We start from the raw sequence: 27,998 nt of genomic DNA on the forward strand, positions 1-27,998 counted from the left end.
ATACCAGTCTTCCCACTGGCAGCCTCTGGACATCTTGGAAAATTAGGGAAGAGACGGGAGAGAACATCAACCTCCATTCCAACTCCTCCTCCATACCCATCTTCCCAGTGTCAATTTTATGGACATCCTAGAAAATCAGGGAAACGATTACAGGAGAGAACATCCAACCTCTATCCCAGCCATACTTGTCTCTCCACTGTCTGCCCCTGGACATCCTGGAAAGTTAAGGAAAAGAAAACAGGAGAGGGTTCAATCTTCATACAGCCCGTCGTCTTCCCACTGTCTGCCACTGGACAGCCCATCTTCCCATTGGACATTCTGGAAGACTACAGAAATTAACACCAGGACAGAGCATCAACCTCCATCCCAACACTCAATCCACAGTGGTCTTCCCACTGGCTGGGAAAAAAAATTGGATTCCCACCTCCATTCCGAATCCCCTTCCACTCCATCTTCCCACTGTCAATTCTTTTGGACATCCAGGAAAATTAAGGAAAAGAAACACAGGAGAGGGTAACCAGCCTCTATCCCAACTCCCAGCCATACCTGTCTTCCCACTGGCAGCCTCTGGACAGCCTTGAAAATTAGGGAAGAGAAAACAGGAGAGGGTTTAATCCTCATACATACAGGTCTTCCCAGTGTCAGCCGCCAGACTTACTGGAATATGGCAAAGGGAAAAGAGCCAGGAGAGAGCATCCCACCTCCATCCCAGGACACGCTGCTGTAGGCTGCACAGCTGTGACAGCTGGTTCGTGTGTCTGAGGGCAGCAGTCTGGCTCTGCAGTCTCTCTGTGCCTGGTCATCTGTCTTCAGCCCAGCGTTCACCTGTCACTCAAGATGGAGAGAAAACCTGACCTTAACTATTACAGCTGTACAATAACTACACAACATCACTCAGCACAGAGGAGCTGTGTGGATTCTTTCACAACTAACAGAGCAGAGTCATGTCTGAGCTCTCTGTGCCAGTCCTGATGGTGGTGTCATACATATTACATACAGGTGACAAGAGTACTGCTTCTATCACCAGCGTTTCTGCTGAAAATAACAGTAGAACTGTTTCTCTTACTAGTGTCCTCTTGGAAAAAAAAACAGCAACACTGCTTCTATTACAAGTACTGCTACTGAAAACAATAATACTGCTTCCGATAATAGTGCTGCTAATAGTAAAAATATTAGTTGACTTATTTTAATTCAAGAATAACTACTTCACCAGGCTCCAATATCAATGCTAGTAACTTCATAAGTTAGTGCAGGTTCTCCTCTCTCACTAGTAGGGTTGTGTGTTCATGCCCTGAGTGTGACACAGGAGTGACAGGACTAACCTGACCTTGTGCTCGTGCTGGAGGCTGGTGTTGGACTCGGGTTCGAGAGTGTAGTGTCAACAGCACACTGACCAGGTTCTTGTGGGCGAGAGACAGCAGGAGGTCAGGACACAGCCCTGAGGGTCACCCCCTGGAGCCCCACTAGGAGGAGCTAGTCTCTAAGGAGCAGCCTGATTCAGGGTCACCTGCAGCTCTTCGTCATCATGGTCATCCTCACAGGCTCCAGCAGGCAGGAGATCAGGACAACCTGGATGTCTCCCCAAGACGACTCCTGCTCTGTCCCCTCAGTCTGTGGATCCCAGATTGGTCCGATCAGCACCGATCATGCAGGACCAGCGTCACCTGCGAGGGACAGCCAGTGAAGGACTCACCTGGTCTGCACTCACCTGCCTGGCACCTCGTGCCCTTCAGTGCTGATGGGGTACCCTGGCCCCTCCTGTACTGACCAGTCAAGAACATCCTCTTGTCCTCTACCTGCAGGTCTGGGGGTGCCCTCTCCAGCCTGGTACAGTGTTGCCCCACTTCACCCCTGGCTGCCTGATCCTGTTTCCCAACACGGGGGGCAGCTCCCACATTCCCAGTCCCTCCCCACCTGTCCCACAGCCTCCCTGCAGGGTCAGGTTCCTCCTGCAGGAGCTGTGTCTGGTGGGAATAAACATGCCTGAAGGCAGCCTGTGCTCCACCGAGTCCCGACTGCTCCGGTCCAGAGCTGCTGTTCTGGAGACCCGTCCTGGAGAAACACAGGTGTGTTGTCCACAGGCTCTCTCTCCCCTTCCTCACCTCATTCAGGTGACACCCCCCACCTTCATTAATTTGACACCCTTGGGTCTCCAGGCGCTGGGCTCCTCCCCGAGTCGAGGTCCAGGAGGAGTTTCTTCCTGTTGGCTTCTCCCAGATCTTCCAGACTCCTCAGGCCTGAGCCGGGCTGGGAGGAGGGAACCTTCCCCGAGATCCTGGAGCCCGATGTCCAGACGAGACGACCGGAGAGATGGAGCCGATGGGAGAGGATGAGGGCATCAGGGCTCCTGGTGTCCGACTGGGAGAGAGCTCCGATGTTGGGGCGTCTGTCCTTCCTCTTGACTTTTCCTCTATCAGGATCCCACAGATTCCGGTTGAGCATGTTCAGTGTCACACAGGAATGTTCTTTGGCTTCAGCTGTCTGGTACCCCACTCCTCTCACCATTACAGTGAGCACAGAGAGACCCACTGGTTTAGTGACTCACCAATCCAGTGAATACCCAGCACAGTGACTATGTAATACAATTATTAATGAAATAGACTGACTATTTGTGTGCAGACATTTATTTCAGTGAACACTCAGTACAAACCACAGTGAATACAAGGTATAGTGAATGAATCATTATGTATTACAGTGACAAGCCACTACAGTAAATCTTTTACAGTGATTACTTAGCATAGTGACTACCAATCCCAGTGACACTACCCCCACTCCCCTCACCATCCCAGTGAATACCCAGAACAGTGACTATGTAGTACAATAATCATTCACAAAACAGAGTGACCGTTTTTGTGTGCAGCCATTTCTGTGAACACCCAGCAGAGTGAAGAGACAATTATTCCTAAAAGACAGTGACTGGTTTAGTGTCCAACCATTACAGTGACCATTTAATAAAATAAATAAGCAAAGACACGAACAAGCGTAGTGACTTACCATTTCAGGGAATATCTTGTAAACCATTACTGTGAATTTCCAACACAGACAGTTATCTGTGACAGTGAATACCCAGTACAGGGCCTATCGGTCACAGAGAATAATCATTACAGTGCTCATCTGTTACAGTTACACAGTGAATACAAAGTATAGTGATTAAGTAATTATCCATTACAACAAATACCAATCACACTGACAGGCCAGTACAGTGAATACCTGTTAGGGATTACTTAGTACTGTGACTACCAATCCCAGTGACTAACCAGTACAGTGAATAAAATAGTAAATATTCGGGACAAAGACTGGGCTGTGACTAAACATTGCAATGACTAAGCAGTAAACTCACTATGCAACACAAAAAAATATTCAGGAAAGAGACTGACTGGTTTAGTGACTAACCATCCCAGTGCATTCCCAGCATGGGAAATAGGCCAATGAACTAATTATTCAGGAAACAGACTGGAGAGACTGTCTGGTTTAGTGGTTAACAAGTACAGAGAATATCCAAGAAAAGGAGTCCTCATTAATTCTGTCAGGTTTTCAGTTGTTTTGGTACAAAGCGGTCCCTTCATTAAGTGACTCCTGCAGACTTCCGCTGATCTGGTCCGAACTTCTGTCTGTGTTTTCCAGGGAATCTCGTGGACTTGTGAGGAGGATCGGAGATGAACGACAATAACAAAAAGCTTTATTTACGTATTCATACTTGGTCAGATATTAGGATTAACATCATATGGTCAAAATCGTCATTTCTACACTGTCAAAGCTCAAATCTACGTCCAGAATAAACCGGACACTGAAGTAGTTCTCAGCCCTGTCTAACTGCATATTTGACAAATCTTTCACTTAAACTGAAACAAGACAGACGTCATTAACACTGTCGGTGACAAGACCTGCTTCCACTGTGCCCCAGAGCTCAAGGGTATCAGACAGTCATCACTTCCACATCCAAACTCACAACCTTCTTCTTTGAAATACAGGTCAGGTGTGTCCCTGCACTGTGCGTCTCTAGACCGTATAAACACAGGTCAGGTGTGTCTCTAGACCATGTGCCTCTAGACTGTATAAATACAGGTCAGGTGTGTCTCTAGACTGTATAAACAGGACAGGTGCGCCTCACTCACCTCTCTCTCCTGCTCCGTGACTGAGCCAGTGGAGACATGCAGAAGGAGAGCAGAGAACAGGGTGAAGATCAGACTCACTCGTGCTGCGATCTCCTGTCAGGCTGGGCAGGGCTCAGAGTTCAAGTCAGGGGTAGGCTCTTCCTTTCCTGTAAAACACAAGTAGGAAGATCAGACAGCCTGCAGCACCAGTCCAATCTCTTCTTGCGGTCAGAGGGGTCATTCTGCTGCTGTATAGGGTTTTTATAAGCCATTACCCCCACAGACAGGGTCTGCTTTCTCAAGCAGGTGGTGTCGTCTCGGAGTCTGAGGTCACAGGGCAGGGTGACTGTGTCCCCGAGTCCGACTGCTCTGAGCTTGGCTCCTCCAGAGACCACAGCCCACACAGCAGCGCCTGCAGAGACAATATAAAGAAGACGGAAAATCACATCGCATGACCCCACACATCACCCTGAACCACACACAGTGAACAAACTCCATTCTCTACCTGGCTGATCCAGAATCCCAGCTGTGCCTGGTCAGGACAGAGGTGGGACACTCCTGAGAGAGATCACCCTGATCTCACGGACTCCATAAGGGATCAGGACTTCCAGACTGTGTCCCTGTATGAGCGAACCTGCGGGACACGTCCAGCATCTCTATTAAGAAACAGGACAGCTCAGAGTTTTAAACCAACACCTGGAGACTCCACTGAGTAACACATGATACTCATTACAAAAAAATCCTTTGAGCAATCTTCCGTAGTGGCCTCAGGTTTAAGAAACAGACAAAGAGTACAGTGTTGCCCGAATAAACAGGCCTGAAGGCAGCCTGTGCTCCACCGAGTCCCGACTGCTCCGGCCCAGAGCTGCTGTTCTGGTGACCCGTCCTGGAGAAACACAGGCGTGCTCTCCACAGGCTCTCTCCCACTTCTTCACATTGTTTCATGGTTCTGATGACAACCCTGGGCTCATCCTGGTCAGCCTGAGTCTTCAGGGGGGTTCAGGTGCTGGGCTCCTCCTCCTGGTCAGCCAGAGTCTTCAGGGGGGTCCAGGCACTGGGCTCCTCCTCCTCCTGGTCAGCATGAGGCTTCAGGAGGGGGGGGGTCCAGGCGCTGGGCTCCTCCCAGAGTCGAGGTCCAGGAGGAGTTTCTTCCTGTTGGCTTCTCCCAGATCTTCCAGACTGCTCCGGATGGGAGGAAGACGCAGCCGGAACACCAGAGCAGGAGGTCAACATCTCAGCTCCAGTTCCCAAGACTGAGGCGGGTTCGCTCCTCTCCTTCATCAACCCCTCAGCCCCTGTTTCAGATAACTCACTACCCCAGTTACTTTACCCAAGGGGCACTCTGGGGTTTCAGTGAGAAGCCAACGAGCTCTGCTCCCCGGACCTGGGGGGACACACCTGCGTCACACTCACCGGGGACAAGGCTGAGAGAATCACACTGCACCTGTGCAGGGCTGGCGGAGCTCTCCTCGAGTAACTAAGAGCTGGGAGTGATACTCACAAGCACAGACAAGATGGCTTCTCCCTTTCGCAGCCTGAAACTGCAGAGTGTGCTGAACCAAACTTCAATGATCTCCAAGCATTGAGCGACTCACAAAAAGCTCAGAAGGGGACATGCAAATTTTACACTTGCATCTCTTGCAAAGTTTTTTAAATAAGTTGTAAATGTGTTAATAGAAATGGTTTAAAACTAAGATGTTTCATATAAACCGTTACAGTACAACATCTCCTAATCTTAGTTCAGGTGGGGAGCTGTGTCAGCATGCTTAGTCTGCAAAGGAACAAGTAATTATTATTCCCTGCTGAGAAGAATACAACATTTCAGCTGTGAAGCCTTCTTCAGGGGATCTCCTCATTTTTAATATTTCCATATACTTTTTTTAGTTAGTAAAATCAGACAATCTCATCTCCCACTTTCTGTGGGTGTGATCTTTATCTAATCAGAACTGAGCCATTAGATAAGAAGATTTATTCAGTTTGTAACAAAGAAGTATAAATATTGACGTTATTGCCATTAACTAGGGGAACAGACACAGGCCTGCAGGGTTGAAGTCAGCTCACAGAACTAATCTCCGCTATATTAAGGCGACTAATCAATGTCTTGCCTCCAAAAGAAAAAACATTTCTCACTTGTCCCAGGAGAGTGGCATTAAACAAAATTATCCAGTGTCTGGAGTCAGTCAGAAAAGCTCCTCATTAAAATCACGGAGCTCTAAACTGGAAACAAAGGTCTTCAACGCACAGAGAATAACAATTATAATTAATAATAAGTGCTTACACTTATATAGCGCTTTTCTGGAAACTGGAAACTTTTCTGGACACTCCACTCAAAGCGCTTTACAGGTAATGGGGACTCCCCTCCACCACCACCAATGTGCAGAACACTTACTTAAAAAAAGGATGTTTTATCATGAGCAGCACGCACAGTCACACCCCTGAAACGTGTACTAAACTATTTCAGACGCTTTTTGGAAGCGGACGTGTCGGTGCTGCTCTAGAGAGGCTCGGTCAGCGTGTGTCCGGATACTCACCGCTCACGCCGGGTCAGCCGCCCGTCCGCCGGAAACTCGCCCATTTCAAAGCCCACAGCGAGGTCGAGTGACCCGGTATATCGGCTGAGCATGAGACTCTGGTTATGATCTTCGCCTGTCGTAGAAAAGGGCAGCAGAGAAGAGCCAGAACAAATTCCGCCGCTACCGCAAAACAGCAAACACACCTGCTACATTCCCAACGAAGGAACAACATCCGGCGCTCTTTTATGACGTCAGGAAGCCTAATCGCTAACAAGGGGGGCGGGTCCAGGTGATATTCCTGGGCCTGATTGGACAGATGTGGTTTACGTACCTAAGGCGACGCCAGCGCATGTGATTCTCATTAAAACAATACTGGCTTGTATCTCTTGTAATGGACTTACACTGGCACGTTGTCGTATACACAAAGTGAAACGATCTGGGAAGAGTCCTGTGTTTGAACAGTTCGAAGTAGCTGCAAAGGCGTGTTTACAGACGATTTCGAAATGTAAAAACATGAAAGCTGAGCGGACCTTATCTTTATTTGCTGTTTGAACTTTTTTATAGTGTGTATTTGCATTGTAATATGTACCCCTGACGATGTAACTGATATGTTATATGCGCTCTTGTTTGTACTCTTTTTCCTCTTGTTTTACTAATAAAAAGTTAAAAAAATAAAAATAATAATAAATCGTACTGGCTAACTTGACTTTCCAGTAACCCCGTTTATTAATATAACAATACCATAGCACAACTCTCTCTCTCCAATTCACTCTTTCAATTGAAAAGATGCTTTAGGGTCGTAAAAGAGCTTCAGGATTTCCAAATCAAACATACATGCAGATCAGCGCTGCACAACAGGGGAAAATAAAGCAGTAAATATTGGTAAATTGGTGTGTTGATACAGTGTGTCCAGTAAGAGTCTGTACAGGTGTGTGTGTGTGTCTATACAGTCTGTCCAATAAGAGTCTGTACAGGAGTGTGTGTGTGTCTATACAGTGTGTCCAGTAAGAGTCTGTACAGGAGTGTGTGTGTGTCTATACAGTGTGTCCAATAAGAGTCTGTAAAGGAGTGTACAGTATGTGTCTATACAGTGTGTCCAGTAAGAGTCTGTACAGGAGTGTGTGTGTGTGTCTATACAGTGTGTCCAATAAGAGTCTGTACAGGTGTGTGTGTGTTGATACAGTGTGTCCAGTAAGAGTCTGTACAGGTGTGTGTGTGTGTCTATACAGTGTGTCCAATAAGAGTCTGTACAGGAGTGTGTGTGTCTATACAGTGTGTCCAATAAGAGTCTGTACAGGAGTGTGTGTGTATCTATACAGTGTGTCCAGTAAGAGTCTGTACAGGAGTGTGTGTGTGTCTATTCAGTGTGTCCAATAAGAGTCTGTACAGGAGTGTGTGTCTATACAGTGTGTCCAATAAGAGTCTGTACAGGTGTGTGTGTGTCTATACAGTGTGTCCAGTAAGAGTGTAATATAAACTTAACATTTAATTGTATAAACTTAACATCTGCGCGCAGCCTGGGTGCAGTTTAGTTTGCGCACAGAGCCGGGGGTCACTCGCTCCTGAGCCGGGAGAGTAACGGCGTTGCTCATACTGCTGGTGAAGAGCTCACAAGCCAGAAACCCAATCAAGAAACAAACAAGTTCATAACCGAGAGACGCACAGGACAGAACACAAGCAATCTGTTCAGAGTGGGTCAGAAATCCAAAAGCAAACCACAGCAGGGAACAGAGTGATACAAAGGCTGATCTGAAAACCCCAGGCTCCCAGTGAGACCTCTGAGGTGACACATCACTCACAGGTGGAACAGATCTCCCAGCAGACCGCATAGTCACAGCAATCTGGTGATCGACAGGTGATTCTTCTGTGCTCTGGCAGGAGCGAGTGTGACAGTGAGTGGGAATGAAAGCTGTATAAATACAGGACAGGTGTGACTCTGTACCGCGCGTCTCTAGACTGTATAAATACAGGTCAGGTGTGTCTCTGTACCGTGCGTCTCTAGACTGTATAAATACAGGTCAGGTGTGACTCTGTACTGTGTGTCTCTAGACTGTATAAATACAGGACAGGTGTGTCTCTAGACTGTATAAATACAGGACAGGTGTGTCTCTAGACTGTATAAATACAGGTCAGGTGTGTCTCTGTACCGTGCGTCTCTAGACTGTATAAATACAGGACAGGTGTGTCTCACTTGTTTCTCACTCTTCTTCTGTAACTGATCCAGTCAAGACACATGGAGAAGAAGAGAGCAGAGAACAGGGCAAAGACCAGAGCGAAGCTCAGAGACACTTGTGCTGGGATCTCGTGTCCGGCTGGGCAGGGCTCAGGGTTCGAGTGGGGGGTGAGCTCTTCTTCTTTAGCTGTAATATACAAGTAGGAAGAACAGAAGTTCTTCATGACCGGCAGTGAGCTCATATAACAACAATAACAACAACAACTCTCCTGTCTGGAGAGAAGCCAGGGTATCGGCTTCAACCACAGGGCTGGGCAGCTTGTTCCCCACCCCCACCCCCCTCTGTGTACAGTAGAGCCTCCTGTCCTGACTGGAGGAGCTCACCCAGCTGTGTCTGGAGAGAAGCCAGGGTATCGGCTTCAACCACAGGGCTGGGCAGCTTGTTCCCCACCCCCACCCCTCTCTGTGTAAAGAAGAGCCCTTCATTTTACTTTTCATTGACCTGTGTGTTCATTACGCAAAGTGTCTGTTCCTCCGATCCCACTGTTACCAGTTTTAAACTGGAGCAGGAACGGGCAGCCCTGCTGTTAGGAAAACCAGTTTCCTGTTGCAGTGGTGTTGTTGGGCCAGTAGGTGGCTCTCTACGCCAAGCAACAGCGATGGACTGACGAGCTGGGTTGTCCCGTCAGTAAGAGTGCTCATGACTTGAGAGATTTGTGAGTGGCAGCAGTAGACGCCAGTATCTTGCTTTTATTTTTGAGACAAGTGCCTAAAATATAAATAAATTACAATGTAGAAAACAAGGCAGATGGGACAAATACAGGCAGCCCAGAGTTCACGTGTCATTTGCTAACTCAATTCACAGTACTGTACTCTCAGCTCTTACAGGCGATGCTCTGATTTACTGCAAACTGGTGTGTGTGAGTGTATGAGTGTGTGTGAATGTGTGTGTGCATTTGTGAGTCTGTGTGCGTTGTGCGTATGTGAATGTGCGTGTATGTTCATTTGTGTATGTGTGAGTATATGAGTCTGTGCATTAGTGTGTGCAAGTGTTCGAGTGTGTGTGTGTGTGCACGCGCCTGTGTGTGTTAAGTGTGTGAGTGATTGTATGAGTGTGTGTGAATGTGTGTGTAAGTGTACTGTATAAGTATTGTATGTGGGTTTGTGAGTGGTGTAAGTGTATGAGTGTGTGCGTGTGAATCTGTGTGGGCATTTGTGAGTCTGTGTGCATTGTGCATATGTGAACTTGTGTGTTTGTTCATTTGTGTGTGCGTTTATGAGTGTGTGTGTGTGTGAGTATATGAGTCTGTGCATTAGTGTGTGCGAGTGTATGCGAGTGTGTGTGTGCACTTGCGAGTGTGTGTGTGTGTGGCCTCTATCTGCGTCACCTGCAGGGCTGAGAGAGCTGAGCTACTGCACAGGATACAGGGTGTGGCTTCCTGTCAGTGCAGAAGTACATCACGCAGGGGGTCTGCAAAGCACCCCCATGCGTTTGCGTTTCGGTTTGCTGGCGAATGTAGACAGTCCACACATCAACAGCGTCCAAACTACTGCATTCCCGGTGTGGACAAACATCGCAGAACAATCAGGTGAAGTCTGACTGAATCTCCTGATTCAAGCGATATCTGTGTCCACAGGGCTGGGATCTTTCCTGAACAGCAACATTAAAATGAATAAACACAGTGCAAGAGGAAGACACTGCAGGTGAAATTACAAATTTAATGATGACAAGAAGAAAAGAAGAAGATGTGAAGTTGTGTGACATAAATTAAATACATTTTGAACAACCACTGAACATTCGTTCAACAATTAATGAATAGTCATCCAATTGTTTTCCAATTCCAGGTTGACGAGGAGCCAGAGTCTATCCCAGCAAGCAACAGGCACAAGGCAGGACAGCAGTCCATCACAGGACACACACACACACTCACACACCCTGGATAGGACAGCAGTCCATCACACACACACACAGTCACACACCCTGGACAGGACAGCAGTCCATCACAGGACACACACACACACCCTGGACAGGACAGCAGTCCATCACAGGACACACACACACTCACACACCCTGGACAGGACAGCAGTCCATCACAGGACACACACACACTCACACACCCTGGACAGGACAGCAGTCCATCACACATACACACAGTCACACACCCTGGACAGGACAGCAGTCCATCACAGGACACACACACACACCCTGGACAGGACAGCAGTCCATCACAGGACACACACACACTCACACACCCTGGACAGGACAGCAGTCCATCACACATACACACACAGTCACACACCCTGGACAGGACAGCAGTCCATCACAGGACACACACACCCTGGACAGGACAGCAGTCCATCACAGGACACACACACACTCACACACCCTGGACAGGACAGCAGTCCATCACACACACACACACAGTCACACACCCTGGACAGGACAGCAGTCCATCACAGGACACACACACACACCCTGGACAGGACAGCAGTCCATCACAGGACACACACACACTCACACACCCTGGACAGGACAGCAGTCCATCACACACACACACACACACAGTCACACACCCTGGACAGGACAGCAGTCCATCACAGGACACACACACACACCCTGGACAGGACAGCAGTCCATCACAGGACACACACACTCACACACCCTGGACAGGACAGCAGTCCATCAGAGGACACACACACACACACACACACACACACCCTGGACAGGATAACAGTCCATCACAGGACACACACACACTCACGCACCCTGGACAGGACAGCAGTCCATCACAGGACACACACACACTCACACACACACCCTGGACAGGACACCAGTCCATCACACACACACACACCCTGGACAGGACACCAGTCCATCACAGGGGACACACACACACACACACACCCTGGACAGGTCTCTTCTATTCACATCCCCCGAAGCCCCAGCCTCAGAGAGCTTCCTGTGAAACAGCAGGGCGGTCACGCCGCACATCGTCAGCGCGGGCAGGCAGAGAGGCAGGAGGAGAGGGGGAAGAGAAGCGCCGCTTCACCCCGACAGGTTCTGGGCTCGCGATCGGGGGAGACGATCGCTCTGCGCGCTTCCGGACTCTCGGTCCCCGGCCGGCCTCATGATCTCGTACACGTCCTGCTGCCGTCCCTTCCCCTGGGGACACACAGAGGCTGGGCTCAGGTTACAGCCAGACTGGAGACAAACGAGGAAGACGCGGCGTGTCCCATCTTGTGCCTCTGCAGAACATTAATACTGGGATTCTCATAATCCTCCTGCCGGCGTCCCTGCCGCTGAAAACGGACAGAGGCTTGCGATGTCCGGGTCACAGTATCCCACTGCGAACTGTGAGCTGTAACTGCCGGACAATTCTAGGACCTCCGAGACAGAATGAGCGGAAGCACAAGGACTGATCTAGGAGACACTGTACGAGGATGCGGTTTCTGTGTGCTGCTGACAGCTGTCATCAGTTATTACTGTGAAACAGGCCTCTCTCTGTGCTCACTGTGACACACCTGGGGTCTGAAGAAGGAGCACACTATTTATTCCAGAAGACCAGTACTGCGACATGTGCTTGAACTGCTTTGGTATCACTTAACATCCAAATGCCGAAACAGATGCGCAAGATATTCTAATTTTGCATTCTGCCACTTATGAAGGACAACTCAAAAACAAAATACCTGCACGAGGCCTCTGTCTCCTTTTCTGTCCTGTGGCCGGCCTGGAAATTAAAACAAAACCTCATAAGACTGGACATAATTCCTCCATTCCTCTCTCTGCAACGAACACACAGTTACCTGTCTGTCTCAGCTGTGTGTGAAATACTGCTCCCACTGTCAGTGTTTCACCCCGCTGTCAGATCAGGAGCCCTTGGAGGCTAATAATCAATTAAGCAATAAAATTAATTGCTTTTGCATAACAGGTCTCATGGCAAAGAATCCCAAAGAATTCACCTAGTTTCAATATTACAACTGCAGCAATAGGTTCTAAAATGATTTTATAAACATAATTTCTGCATACCATATCATAAAATTAATTTTTAAAGATTCCAACATATAGGAAGGGATCCACTTGAATCCCTTACAACCCCACCTGGGAGACACACAGTAATCATTCTGCACCAGTAACCCCAACTGGGAGACACACAGTAATCATTCTGCACCAGTAACCCCACCTGGGAGACGCACAGCGATCATTGTGCACCAGTAACCCCACCTGGGAGACACACAGCGGTCGTTCTGCACCAGTAACCCCACCTGGGAGACACACAGCGATCAATCTGCACCAGTAACCCCACCTGGGAGAGCTTGTCTATTAAACTAGTTTGTTTATTAAAAGCAGCAGCGAAAAGGCTACTTTCTTATTTTATTTTTTTATCACTCCAAAGACAAAAAAAGGTGTGTACAAAAGTACTTCTTGAAGGTTTGCAGCCATCAGCATCCAAGCTGCTTCGCAGTCTCAGCTCTCACAGAGCTGTGGTGTGCTTAGAGGTCAAACGTCACACACGTACCGAACAAGAGCACCAACTCATACAGAGAGAACTGCATTCTGGAAATGACCACCAGCTGTGACCTGTCACCGGCCCTGGTCACCTTACTGAAGCACTCAACTGGAAATTCTTGTCAAGAGCGCCACCTACTGGTCGACCAACAGCATATAATTATATTTTTCTGAAATCACTGTTAGCATTGCGCACGGACAGTGTGCAGAGTGAACGCATACCTGGTCTGTAAAAGAGACAGAAGACGAAGCACGATGTCATCAGGGTGGAGAGAGGAGGAGCAACGATCAGGATGATCAGGCATGACCAGCCGATTCCAGAGGGATGTTCGCCATTTTCCTTCGATAATAATTCTAAAAAGAATTTTTGACTGTTTTTCATATTTTTATTTTATAAGCAAATTATTTTCTTAATTTACATATTGTTTTATTTTTTTTTTACATTGATATCAGACTGGTTAGGTCAGTAAGTAGGTTGTTCTCTCCTACACTGATCCTCAGTCTGGTTCTGTTTCCGATGTGAATCTCTCTCTCTGCAGTACAGATCATCCCTCTTCACAAATAAACTGTTCTCACCTTCTCCATGGAGCCTCAGCCTGGTGCCTTTTCCTATCTGTACCTCTCCCCTCTCTCTGGTGGTGCAGTAGTACAGCCCCTGGTCTGTCTCTGTGACCCCCTCAATCCTCAGACTGGAGGAGTTAGTGGAGGAGTTCAGCACCAGGCTGAAGCGAGAGTCCGGTCTTATCACATAGTAAAAAGGCTCAGTCTGCTGCTCCACTTGGTTCTTACTGGCTAAAATCCTCAGAGCCAGGGTCTCGTTACGCTGCAGAAACCAGGTGGTCTCGTGTCGGAGCTCGAGGTCACAGGGCAGGGTGACTGTGTCCCCCAGTCTGACTGCTCCAGAGACCACAGCCCACACAGCAGCGCCTGCAGAGGTTCGAGAAAGGAGAGTATTTGGTTACTCGGCAGAGAAAATGGCGTTGCATGATCCCGAACATTCTTCTAGGGAGGGGAAAGTGGGAAAACTGCTTTCAGCCCAGAATCGGCACAGATTCTGCTGAACTCAACAGGACACCCAGCTGAGTTCATATAATGCCTTGCGAAAGGATTCTGACCCTGGCAAAGATTCCACGCTGTGTTACTTTAAAGTTCGCAGTGATGACACTTCAAAGTAGCAATACAAATTTGTTGCAAAAAATGTCCACCTCCACACGTTCAAAGCAAAACAGAAACAGAGGGAAGTAAGTAGATCATCCATACGAAAGAAGAAATGGAAAAGTCACGACTGCTTAAGTATTCCAAACCTTCGTTTTGCACTGGCCAACCGCAATTAATTCCAGGTGCACAAAACTATTTTAACACGTCGCACAAACAGATGAGTGGCCTCTGTCAGTTTGCGTCAATTGAGTTTCGCACGATTTCTGAATGAACTCACGTTTATTCACACACATGATTCTCTACTTCGAGGACTTAAATGTGAATGCCAGCGAAAAAGCTAAATAAATTGAATACGCTTTGCAGCACAGAGGATTCTCCGATCATTTCGGGAGGCAGCTTAAAGTTGGCTACAGTTGTTCTTCCTGCAGGAACTGTGAACAGTACATCTTTATTTTTAAAGTATTAACCTGCACAGAGAAATTAAGAGCCCATATTGCACTTTAATGTCTCTGCGCATTTTCTCTCCCTTGAGGGAAATCTTGAAATCCCACTATCTTGCAGAACGGCCTGGTTACAACGTCGCCAGACACCACACTATTCACACAAAATGAAAAGCGCAAGAACTTCTCTCCCCCTGCCCAAGCCTGGAGATTTCCAAAGTCATGTTTTAAGTGTTTGAGTCTCCCTCATCATATAAGCCCTTGTCGTTGATACAGACGCTACTGAAATATATGTCATGACAGGACACCTTTGATGATTTAAGGTGTCGTCCACCCACAGCGCAGACCCGAATGTGGTCGAGACGCTGCGACTGAAAGGCAAAAATCACCTTTCAGACAGAAACACCTCGAGCACGACCGAACACCAGCTCCCCGGCCCACCCACTTCTCGAAATCTTTCAGTTCCGACCTGCTGCGCCGCGGGCTCCCGGGCGATCCCAGACACGGACGTGCAAACGAGAGCCGCATGATCACCCTGAGCAGAGGGCCGGGATTGTACAAGCGCGCGGAGTACTCACTGGCGGAGAGGAACAGAGCAGCGGGGCTGCACGGCGCCGACATCGAGCCCCGCCGTCTCGCTGGTGTGAGAGTGAAATAGAGAAGAGGCGTCGCTGCTCGGGGGGTCAGAATGAACTTGAACTTGGTCAGGAGTCACAGCTGCGTGGGTACAGAGGACTGACCAATAGAGAGCAGCTCCTTCAGACCTGTCCCCTCAGTGAGCCGCTCCTGACATCTCGCAGAAGACACCAGGAGGAGGGAGAACCTCCAGAACCAGGAGACCCCTGGACTAACTAGACAATGTCTCTCCAGAACCAGGGTCACAGACCCCCTGGACTAACTGGACTGCACCTCTCCAGAACCAGGAGACCCCTGGACTAACTGGACAATGTCTCTCCAGAACCAGGGTCACAGACCCCCTGGACTAACTGGACTGCACCTCTCCAGAACCAGGAGACCCCTGGACTAACTGGACAATGTCTCTCCAGAACCAGGGTCACAGACCCCCTGGACTAACTGGACTGGACCTCTCCAGAACCAGGAGACCCCTGGACTAACTGGACAATGTCTCTCCAGAACCAGGGTCACAGACCCCCTGGACTAACTGGACTGGACCTCTCCAGAACCAGGAGACCCCTGGACTAACTGGACAATGTCTCTCCAGAACCAGGGTCACAGACCCCCTGGACTAACTGGACTGGACCTCTCCAGAACCAGGAGACCCCTGGACTAACTGGACAATGTCTCTCCAGAACCAGGGTCACAGACCCCCTGGACTAACTGGACTGGACCTCTCCAGAACCAGCAGACGCCTGTACTAACTGGACTGGGGCTCTCCAGAACCAGGAGACCCCTTGAGTAACTGGACCGGACCTTTACTAACTGGGCTGGATCTCAACAGAACCAGGAGACCCCCTGAGTAACTGGACCAGACCTCTCCAGAACCAGAGTCATAGACCCCTGGACTAACTGGACCGGGACTCTCCAAAAACCGAGACCCCCTGAGTAACTGGAGCGGACCTGTTCTAACTGGACCGGACCTCTCCAGAACCAGAGTCATAGACCCCTGGACTAACTGGACAGGGGCTCTCCTGTCCTGCAACAGACAGCCGCTCACTCAGGGCAAGTTGTATCGGACGCAGAAGTTCACATACCGCTTTAAAACACGAAAAAAAGGCCAGGAGTCCCATCCTGGGAGACGAATGTCCTGCCACTGAAAGCGCAGTGGCAAGTGCACACAAGCAGTAGGCGTTTCCTGGCCACAACAGACCGAGTTTCAAATGAAAACTATTTTTAAAGGCCGACTTCCGCTCATGAGAGGAAGAGGAAACCCCAACCGAAGACGAAGGCCGTTCGCGTTTGGCAAATGCGCCGTTCACTTCCTTTCGAATAAGCCCATTAGAAATGCATTTATTAAACTTATCGAAGCCTGAAGGCACGTTACCGTTAAAAACGCTAATTCGCATTGAATTTTGAATGTTTCCCACTTCTGCAATTGTAAAGAAAGAGAATATGAAACTTAATATTTCATATTCCTCACTTTAGCGAAGCAGCTGAACGCTTGGTAACCGTGGGAACCGACTCTGGGAAGAGTCCTGCGTTTGAACAGTGCGAAGTAGATGTAAAGGCGTGTTTACAGACGAGCCCAGGTCTCTTCTATTCATATCCCCCCGAACCCCCAGCCTCAGAGGGCTTCCTGTGAACCATGACCAGCCGATTCCAGAGGGATGTTCGCCATTTTCCTTCGATGATAATTCTAAAAAGACTTCTTGTCTGTTTTTCATATTTTTATTTTATAAGCAAATTATTTTCTTAATTTACATATTGTTTTATTTTTTTTTTACATTGATATCAGACTGGTTAGGTCAGTAAGTAGGTTGTTCTCTCCTACACTGATCCTCAGTCTGGTTCTGTTTCCGATGTGAATCTCTCTCTCTGCAGTACAGATCATCCCTCTTCACAAATAAACTGTTCTCACCTTCTCCATGGAGCCTCAGCCTGGTGCCTTTTCCTATCTGTACATCTCCCCTCTCTCTGGTGGTGCAGTAGTACAGCCCCTGGTCTGTCACTGTGACCCCCTCAATCCTCAGACTGGAGGAGTTAGTGGAGGGGTTCAGCACCAGGCTGAAGCGAGAGTCAGGTCTCTTCTTGTAGTCAAAAGGCTCAGTCTGCTGCTCCACTTGGTTCTTACTGGCTAAAATCCTCAGAGCCAGGGTCTCGTTACGCTGCAGAAACCAGGTGGTCTCTTGTCGGAGCTCGAGGTCACAGGGCAGGGTGACTGTGTCCCCCAGTCTGACTGCTCCAGAGACCACAGCCCACACAGCAGCGCCTGCAGAGGTTCGAGAAAGGAGAGTATTTGGTTACTCGGCAGAGAAAATGGCGTTGCATGATCCCGAACATTCTTCTAGGGAGGGGAAAGTGGGAAAACTGCTTTCAGCCCAGAATCGGCACGGATTCTGCTGAACTCAACAGGACACCCAGCTGAGTTCATATAATGCCTTGCGAAAGGATTCTGACCCTGGCAAAGATTCCACGCTGTGTTACTTTAAAGTTCGCAGTGATGACACTTCAAAGTAGCAATACAAATTTGTTGCAAAAAACGTCCACCTCCACACAATCAAAGCAAAACAGAAACAGAGGGAAGTAAGTAGATCATCCATAGGAAAGAAGAAATGGAAAAGTCACGACTGCTTAAGTATTCCAAACCTTCGTTTTGCACTGGCCAACCGCAATTAATTCCAGGTGCACAAAACTATTTTAACACGTCGCACAAACGGTTGAGTGGCCTCTGTCACTTTGCATCAATTGAGTTTCGCACGATTTCTGAATGAACTCACGTTTATTCACACACATGATTCTCTACTTCGAGGACTTAAATGTGAAAGCCAGCGAAAAAGCTAAATAAATTGAATACGCTTTGCAGCACAGAGGATTCTCCGATCATTTCGGGAGGCAGCTTAAAGTTGGCTACAGTTGTTCTTCCTGCAGGAACTGTGAACAGTACATCTTTATTTTTAAAGTATTAAGCTGCACAGAGAAATTAAGAGCCCATATTGCACTTTAATGTCTCTGTGCATTTTCTCTCCCTTTAGGGAAATCTTGAAATCCCACTATCTTGCAGAACGGCCTGGTTACAACGTCGCCAGACACCACACTATTCACTCAAAATGAAAAGCGCAAGAACTTCTCTCCCCCTGCCCAAGCCTGGAGATTTCCAAAGTCATGTTTTAAGTGTTCGAGTCTCCCTCATCATATAAGCCCTTGTCGTTGATACAGACGCTACTGAAATATATGTCATGACAGGACACCTTTGATGATTTAAGGTGTCGTCCACCCACAGCGCAGACCCGAATGTGGTCGAGACGCTGCGACTGAAAGGCAAAAATCACTTTTCAGACAGAAACACCTCGAGCACGACCGAACACCAGCTCCCCGGCCCACCCACTTCTCGAAATCTTTCAGTTCCGACCTGCTGCGCCGCGGGCTCCCGGGCGATCCCAGACACGGACGTGCAAACGAGAGCCGCATGATCACCCTGAGCAGAGGGCCGGGATTGTACAAGCGCGCGGAGTACTCACTGGCGGAGAGGAACAGAGCAAGGGGGCTGCACGGCGCCGACATCGAGCCCCGCCGTCTCGCTGGTGTGAGAGTGAAATAGAGAAGAGGCGTCGCTGCTCGGGGGGGCAGAATGAACTTGAACTTGGTCAGGAGTCACAGCTGCGTGGGTACAGAGGACTGACCAATAGAGAGCAGCTCCTTCAGACCTGTCCTCTCAGTGAGCCGCTCCTGACATCTCGCAGAAGACACCAGGAGGAGGGAGAACCTCCAGAACCAGGAGACCCCCGGACTAACTGGACAAGGTCTCTCCAGAACCAGGGTCACAGACCCCCTGGACTAACTGGACTGGACCTCTCCAGAACCAGGAGACCCCTGGACTAACTGGACAATGTCTCTCCAGAACCAGGGACACAGACCCCCTGGACCAACTGGACTGGACCTCTCCAGAACCAGGAGACCCCTGGACTAACTGGACAATGTCTCTCCAGAACCAGGGTCACAGACCCCCTGGACTAACTGGACTGCACCTCTCCAGAACCAGGAGACCCCTGGACTAACTGGACAATGTCTCTCCAGAACCAGGGTCACAGACCCCCTGGACTAACTGGACTGGACCTCTCCAGAACCAGGAGACCCCTGGACTAACTGGACAATGTCTCTCCAGAACCAGGGTCACAGACCCCCTGGACTAACTGGACAGGGGCTCTCCTGTCCTGCAACAGACAGCCGCTCACTCAGGGCAAGTTGTATCGGACGCAGAAGTTCACATACCGCTTTAAAACACGAAAAAAAGGCCAGGAGTCCCATCCTGGGAGACGAATGTCCTGCCACTGAAAGCGCAGTGGCAAGTGCACACAAGCAGTAGGCGTTTCCTGGCCACAACAGACCAGACCGAGTTTCAAATGAAAACTATTTTTAAAGGCCGACTTCCGCTCATGAGAGGAAGAGGAAACCCCAACCGAAGACGAAGGCCGTTCGCTTTTGGCAAATGCGCCGTTCACTTCCTTTCGAATAAGCCTATTAGAAATGCATTTATTAAACTTATCGAAGCCTGAAGGCACGTTACCGTTAAAAACGCTAATTCGTATGGAATTTTGAATGTTTCCCACTTCTGCAATTGTAAAGAAAGAGAATATGAAACTTAATATTTCATATTCCTCACTTTGAACGCTTGGTAACCTTGGTAACCGCTTTTTTCCCTTTTATTTGTTTTCTGTGCGGTGGCGGCTCTGGCCACACCAGACCGGAAACGGAAGTAACTGGCCCACCGGGCTCGCCTGTTGCTAGGGGCAACAGTTGCTCAGGTTGACCTTCAGGTCTGTTGAAGGCCCTTGGTTGTGGAGCGATTTAAAATCAATACAGATGATAACTGTGCCTTTTGTTAAAGTAGCCCCGAAACCACACGGCATTCATTTTGATTACGTCCTGTTGTAAAAACCTTCTGGCCTGATTTGCAAACTTATATTTAAAAAGAGGCTAATACTGATATTGTTTTTAAAGGAATAGACGTTATGTTAAGTTTTGATCTAGTTAAAAACAATCTGAAAATATTATTTTTCATATAATAATATTATTATTTTTTAAAAATATATTTTGTAGTTGACTTATTATACTGGCACGTTATTATGTACGTAAAGTGAAACGGTCTGGGAAGAGTCCTGTGTTTGAACAGTGCGAAGTAGATGTAAAGGCGTGTTTACAGACGATTTCGAAATGTAAAAACGTGAACGCTGTGCGGACCTCGTTTTTATTTACTCCGTTTAAACTTTTGTCATGGCGTGTGTATCCCTGCCGATGTTATTGGTATGTTACATGTTACTCCTGTCTGTGTTATATCTTTTTCTGTTGTTAAAATAAATAAAACAAAACAAGAATCCTAGCACGAATCAAACACGATAGATACAATAACCAGATTAGGTCCTCGACGGTCTGCACTATAAAACAGAGAATTCCTCGGGCGATAGAGCTGGTTTATAAATTCAGGCCAGTCTGTTCTTGGCTATTTAAGCATATATGCCCCCTAGTGACCAAACTGAGCTACTGCAGCGTGGGTTTCTTCTCCGCTGGATGACAATAGTAACTCCTCACACTTTTCTGGACTCTCCACTCAGAGGTCTTCCCAGGTCATGGGGATCCCCTCCACTACCCCCAGTGTGCAGCCCCTCCTGGGTGATGCGCCAGTCCGCTCCCCACACACCAGCTCTCAGTGGGGAGGGGAGCAGAGCGATGAGGCCAGTTCAGAGAGGGGGGTGATTAAGAGGGCATGATGGGTAAAGACCAGGGGGTGTATTTGACCAGGACACTGGGGTAACACCCCTACTCTTCTCCAGAGACACCCCCGGATTGTTAATGAGCACAGAGAGTCAGGACCTTGGTTTTACGTCTCATCTGAAGGACGGTGCCTGTTTACAGTCCAGTGTCCCCGTCACTATACTGGGGCATCAGGACCCACACAGACTGCAGGGTGAGAGCGCCCCCTGCTGGCCCCACTCACACCTCCTTAATAAGCTTCAATCTCAAGTGTCATTTTTGCAGTGGTGAGACAGAAGCCGAGATGGACGGACGCAAGGTGGGCGCTACTCTTTTCGTCACCTGTGAGTACTTATCCAGATCAGCATTTTACACCAAAAAGCCGCCTCAAAAGTCTTCCTTGACGCGCTGCGCGTTTTCTGGGCGCGCCGATCTAGAAACGACACTTCACAATCTTTCCCGTCTTCAAATGAAGGCTCAAGCGTCAGTATGAGTAACTAAAAACACCTTTTCACCTTCTGTTTGTTTGTGCAGTTGTTTGAGAGCTTAGTTCTAGCCTTATTAGTACAGTAAACCTTTACTGAACAGAACTGACACTTGTCACATGTGGTTTCAATTAGTCACTGAAACAAGCACTTTCAAGTAACAAGCAACACACTTGGGAAACAAGCACAGAGAAAGACTTTATAGGTCAAAATTAAATGCAACAGAAAATGTAGGAATAATATCCCGTAGTAAGAGTGTGGCATGAAATGGAAGTTTTCAAATACGCCGGTTTACTACATTAGATGTTTTTAAAATGGTGTTGGAATTTCCCTACTGCTGCTGCAGCTGCATATCTGCCTACAGACGTGCCAGATTCGAACACAGACAAAGCAACAATGAGCTATTCCTCGAGAAGCAGACAACTGTAATTTTTTTATTTTACATCTATAATGTGCAACAAAACCTAGTTCCACGGTTGGTTCTAGGGTGAAGAGAAACTGCCTATTTCTCAGATTAGGGGGTTAAAAGAACATTTTTCAGGAAAATCTCTGATGGAAATATACAGCCATCTCAAACAACCCAAGACCATCTTACACTCCCACATCTAAGATGCCTGTGCTCACTTGTGATTCTCTCAAATCAGATGCGAGAGTCATCAAGACATTCTCAGGACCGACGAGCAACACTTGTCATGCAACGCCATTTTCTCTGCTAAGTAACCAAATGCTCTCCTTTCTCGAAACCTCTGCAGGCGCTGCTGTGTGGGCTGTGGTCTCTGGAGCAGTCAGTCTGGGGGACACAGTCACCCTGCCCTGTGACCTCGAGCTCCGACACGAGACCACCTGGTTTCTGCAGCGTAACGAGACCCTGGCTCTGAGGATTTTAGCCAGTAAGAACCAAGTGGAGCAGCAGACTGAGCCTTTTTACTATGTGATAAGACCGGACTCTCGCTTCAGCCTGGTGCTGAACCCCTCCACTGCCTCTCCTGATCTGAGGATTGAGGGGGTCACAGAGACAGACCAGGGGCTGTACTACTGCGCCACCAGAGAGAAGGGGGAGATTCACATTGGACAACGGAGAAGACTTCAAATTGGTGAGAATAAAGCTATCTTCCCCCCCTAGGCATGTAGGTAGGTACTGGAACAGTTCAATGACCCAGAGTGAGGAGTGCACACTTTTTATACAGTAGGAATAACTGGTAACAGGACAGTAACGAAACCATTTATCCATCTCTGATTTAGAAAACACGTTTCACGTAGTTTCACGTAGTTTCCCCATGAACCACCACAGTGCATCAGCAATAACCACTAACAGCTGAAGGACGCCTTGTTTTTGAGGAGGGTGTATTCTGTGTGGAAAAGAACAGAGTCCTGTTTCGGGTCACGCTACCGGTTCTGAGCTGACAGGGAGGACCACCAGCGATCGGGCACGGACTCGGCTATCTCGACAGCACCTGGGCCTTGGTGCTTCATCTGTCTCACCACCGCGCGACTCCTGGCTTGAAATTCAACGCCAAACCGAGCTAAATCGCAGAGACAGATGGGTTTGCTCTGCAGCAACGTCACTTGGATTCCAGAGATCACGGCATCAGTTTCGTGACCTACTTCCACAGCGTGCTTTCTCAAGCGAGAATGTCGTGTGCGCTGACCTACGTGCCCCTGTGTTCATTCAAATGTCAAACCAGCACCAACTTCACCATCCTCCTTCTTTCCCTCTCTGCACCGAGATCTGGCAGGGCGCCAAACCCACTGACGATTTAAGTGGTGACGAAGAAGAAAATCACTATTTCCGATCAAAAAGAAAAAGAACGTGATCGAGATCAGATCGCGTGATCGTTATGCCTATCGTCGCTAGAGACGACTAGTGAAGGAATCTGTGGACCGACTGATACACAATCGCACACACCTAACACTGCCTCACAGCTGTGCACACACACGGACACACAATCGCACACACCTGACACTGCCACACAGCTGTGCACACACACGGACACACAATCGCACACACCTGACACTGCCACACAGCTGTGCACACACACGGACACACAATCGCACACACCTGACACTGCCACACAGCTGTGCACCAACTGATACACAATCGCACACACCTGACACTGCCACACAGCTGTGCACCGACTGATACACAATCGCACACACCTGACACTGCCACACAGCTGTGCACCGACTGATACACAATCGCACACACCTGACACTGCCACACAGCGGTGCACACACACGGATACACAATCACACACACCTGACACTGCCTCACGGCTGTGCACACGCACGGATACACAATCACACACACCTGACACTGCCTCACAGCTGTGCACACGCACGGATACACAATCGCACACACTTGACACTGCCACACAGCTGTGCACACGCACGGATACACAATCGCACACACCTGACACTGCCTCACAGCTGTGCACACGCACGGATACACAATCGCACACACCTGACACTGCCACACAGCTGTGCACACACACGGATACACAACTTTACCCATCATGGCCTCCTAATCACCCCCTCTCTGAACTGGCCCCATCCCTCTGCTCTCCTCCCCACTGATGGATGGTGTGTGGGGAGCGTTCTGGAGCATCATTCGCTGACTGGCACACTTTGCCTGCCGTCGCGTCACATTGGTGGCGGTAGTGGGATCCTGTGTGAACTGTAAACAGCTTCAGAAGAGGAATAATAAGGGGATTCTTATGTTTAACTGACTAGAGCAGGAAAGGGAGGCCTCCAGCCCTCCCCAGCACCCCGGAATCGGACTGCCCTGCCTGATCGTGCTGCTGTCGGCCGTCCCCTTGTCCGCCCTGGCCTCGTCCTGCTGCGTCCTCTTCATCCTCCTCCGCGGGAGAGGTAGGGCCGCCCTCTTCCTCTCTCCGCTGCGCGACAGCTGCTCACGAAACCGACCCCTGAGAATCAGCGCCACACCGATTTCCCGTCCTCTCAGCTCGGCCTCAATCTTTTCATAACAGGCAAAGGACAACGTGGCGCTCGGCACCGGAGCCCAAGACGGGACGCGGCACAGGTACGGTCCGTTCAGCCATTTCCAATGAATTCGGCAGCGTCGGGATATCTGACAGTCGCGCCTGGCAGAGTTGGGATTGTCCAAACCTGCGACAGAGCCTGCGTTCTCCATCCTTTCCAACGGCTGGTTTCGAGAACTACTGAGATCACCTGATACAAGCCCCAAGCATTCCAGTTCAGAGCCTCTTGATACTGTGGCTGAGCACCAGGTAAGCGACACCTCGGGGTGCTCTCCTGCAGCTGCGGGGCCGTGCTCGCCAAGCCTGCGGGAAGAGACCGAGCCGAGGGGAGAGATCTGAAGCAGAGAGCAGGATTCAAGAACAGGGGCTGGAGCGGCAGAAACAAGTCTTGAAGCCGCAGTTGTCAGCGGTTGAGTTAAAATCTGTGTCACCAGGTCAGGCCACAGTCCCGCAGATTCCCCCCAAAAAAGGAACGTACGTCTTTCTCCACGCTGCTCGTGCGCGACTGAACTCTTGTGTTGCTTTCAGGGGGAGAACGGAAGTGCACCGTACGAGAACTTGCACCCCGCCTCTGAGCCCCGACGACCCAGGGACAGGGATTTCTGAAGCCGTTCTCGGCCTCGCGAGACGCAGCTCAAAGCCTCGAGGTTAAAAGCGTACCCCACCTGAAGTTTCTCTGCTCTTGTTTCCTGCCTGGCTGTAGTCTGAGAAGCACCGCTCCAACGACAGACCACACTGCAGCTTACAGCTGTGTCAGGCTTCAGCTTTGAGGAAGTGAGATTCGCTTAAAAACACAGGCGCTCAGGCCTCTGCAACCCATCTGTTCCAATCCACTTTGCCGCAGTGCGACCGGTAGTTTAACCGTTATTCTGATCCTTATATCCATCACTGGAAGATTCCCAAGTGCCTCCAGGCGAGCTGCGGGACTTGGGGCAAGATTTGAGGTCAATATCCAGTGTGACTGGGACTCCCCAGGCAGCGCGCCACTGGATTGGCTGTGCTCACAGAGGCACCTGCCGTTGCCGGGACGCCGTCCGTGAGGGACAGGTCTCTTCTCCAATGGGCGCTGCGCTTTTTTACCTGTGAAAAGGAGGGGTGGGCATATCAGAACCTGCCGGCACTTCCTCATTCTCCCCTGTGTGGAGTCAAGGGAAGGGTAACTCAACTACCACACACAAACAGGTATTCACTTGAATAGATGCTGTATCATACAGAGCTTATTAAACTACAGAAGCAAATAAACAGTAGAAATCTGACTCTGGCCTGGAAACAATACTCCTTGAGCTGAGGGTTTCGCAGGATCTCTACAGACGAGCAGGCTTGCGGTCAGAGCTATGTGCTCTATGCCTCGGCTCTCTGTACCCTTTCACGGAACAGCAGCGCAAAACCCCAAACGACAACCGTAAGAAAAAAAAGGTCACAGGAAGACAAGCACAGCAGATCTAGACTCCGCAAGACGGGGTGCGATTTAATTCAGAATCCTCACTGGTGGCATCTGAAGGAGCACACTTGAAAGGCAGCCAGTGTCAAAAGACTTGATGCAGTAAACAATACCCCTGCAATGAGTACAACGGTGCTGATTAAAAGACTTTCGCACAAAATCGAGAAGACCAAACTTCCACTGCAAGTCTTTAAAAGAGGCAGCGGGGGTGCTCCGTTCTTTTTAAAGCAGATAAAACAACAGGACGAAACGCGCGCTTCACCGCAGCACCTCTTCAGAGGAATTCACAAATGTAAAAACTAAAAATGATACTTTTGACATATTTCCACTGTGTCTCTCGCTATTTGATTCTTCGCATTTTAATGGAATTTAAATTAAAAAAAGTAATTCTACTTTAAAAGCAAGAATAGAGGGAGCAGTATGAGACCATTTACTTTGGTGGCTGAAGTATTTAGCCAAAATAACTAACAGATGAATAATAAAAACATGTCCTTTATCCAACTCAGATCTAACAAAATATAACATAGTATCAAAATCTTTCCATTTAACATTTACCTTTGAATGTTGAACAATAACATTTTGCAGATCCATTCAAAACAGTTTTGTATATATGCAGTTAACAGACAAATGTCACAAAGATTATTATTATCACCCGTCTCCACGCTCGAAAGGTCGCCCGTCAGGCCCTCTTCAACGTCATTTTCCGTCGACACGGGAACCTTCAACCCGTTTCCTATTCACATCTGCTTTTGCGAATCAGATATTGAAACAGCGGAACACATTTTCTTCTCTTGGCATTATTCAACAGCCTTCTGGCACTTGGTATGTTCTTGCCTAAATGATAGTTATATTCCTGTACATCACACATTCAAGGACCGTTCCGAATCCAGACGGAGAAGTTCGTGAAATGGTAAATGTCATTCTAATGTTAGCAAAATTGTACATACATACATGGGTGTAGCGTTAAAAAAAACTACCTGGCGCTTAAAATAATTATCTGACTCACTTACGCTATACTCAGACTCACTAACAATATTAAAAAATAAGATTGGTGGGTTGGTCTACAAAAACTCTTCTGGCATATAAACGTATTTATACCCCTGACACCACACAACCTCTGTACTGTTGACAACGTGTTTTTTTTCTTTTTCATTCACTTGATGCTACCTTTGTTCACTCAAGTTCTGACATTTGTACACTTATATGTACAACCCCCCTGTTTGTTGTATTTTCCCTTTTGTATTTACCAAAATAAAAACTTTTAATAAAACAACAACAAAAATCTCTTGCCGGGGCTACTGGTCGCGTCTGTTTTTACGGGTAAGTTTTCCGGGTAAGCGAACAGGTCAACTTGGAGCGAGCGAGCATGCGCGCCTTACACCTGGATTAAATCAACGAGTTAGTGGGGAAAAACAACGCACCTCAAAAGACACTCCTTCTACTTATTTTTTTTAATAACCCCTGCATGCACGTTAATATGTTATAGGGCCCCTCCTTAACACAGACTCTGGGCAGTTTCCACTCCGTTGAGGGGGGAATCTGGCATGGGAAGACAGGTGACCGGGAGAGGGGCTCTCGGGAACAGGATCATTCAAGCCAGCGGGTCGCAGCTGCAAACAAAGATCTTTCCCTAACCCCTCTTGAAGAAGGTTTCAGTTGCAGGAGAGAGCAGTGCCCAGGACGTGATTCTAGTGTTCTAGTCTCTGGTGTTCCCAGTCTCGTAATCGACCCCCTCCGTCAGAGCGGCCCAGGCCTGGACCTGGAGACCCCCAGAGTAATCAGACCTACAGCTGGCCACTCTGAATCCTGGGAGCGGCAGACC

The 27,998-nt window shown here is 48.7% G+C and overlaps 1 protein-coding gene and 1 long non-coding RNA gene across 5 annotated transcripts; both read right to left on the reverse strand.

Annotated features, from left to right (window-relative positions):
- Window positions 1-2,611: 2,611 nt before the first annotated feature.
- LOC148813535 (uncharacterized) lies at window positions 2,612-6,844 on the reverse strand. Of its 2 annotated transcripts, none has more exons than XR_016086201.1 (4): window positions 6,626-6,844; window positions 4,600-4,728; window positions 4,370-4,506; window positions 2,612-4,261 (listed from the first exon to the last, which is right to left on the reverse strand). It is a non-coding gene; the product is annotated as an uncharacterized LOC148813535 (long non-coding RNA). The 2 variants fall into 2 exon arrangements; XR_016086202.1 differs by having other exon boundaries at window positions 2,612-3,637; window positions 4,116-4,261; window positions 4,600-6,829.
- A 3,635-nt stretch (window positions 6,845-10,479) lies between these two features.
- Window positions 10,480-27,962, reverse strand: LOC148813536 (junctional adhesion molecule-like). Of its 3 annotated transcripts, none has more exons than XM_088908118.1 (7): window positions 26,732-27,962; window positions 24,464-25,815; window positions 17,422-17,772; window positions 14,077-14,214; window positions 13,510-13,641; window positions 12,468-12,508; window positions 10,480-11,943 (listed from the first exon to the last, which is right to left on the reverse strand). In XM_088908118.1, the coding sequence occupies exons 2-7, from the start codon at window positions 24,885-24,887 to the stop codon at window positions 11,827-11,829; spliced, it is 1,203 nt and encodes a 400-aa protein (XP_088764244.1). In that variant the 5' UTR covers window positions 24,888-25,815; window positions 26,732-27,962; the 3' UTR covers window positions 10,480-11,826. The 3 variants fall into 3 exon arrangements, with proteins under 3 accessions (XP_088764244.1, XP_088764243.1, XP_088764245.1); XM_088908117.1 differs by having other exon boundaries at window positions 13,864-14,214; window positions 26,732-27,959; XM_088908119.1 differs by lacking the exons at window positions 24,464-25,815; window positions 26,732-27,962 and adding an exon at window positions 19,022-20,582 and having other exon boundaries at window positions 13,864-14,214.
- Window positions 27,963-27,998: the final 36 nt, after the last annotated feature.

Source organism: Atractosteus spatula, assembly GCF_055471065.1.
Source record: "Atractosteus spatula isolate fAtrSpa1 chromosome 10 unlocalized genomic scaffold, fAtrSpa1.hap1 SUPER_10_unloc_1, whole genome shotgun sequence".
Taxonomy (NCBI): domain Eukaryota; kingdom Metazoa; phylum Chordata; class Actinopteri; order Semionotiformes; family Lepisosteidae; genus Atractosteus; species Atractosteus spatula.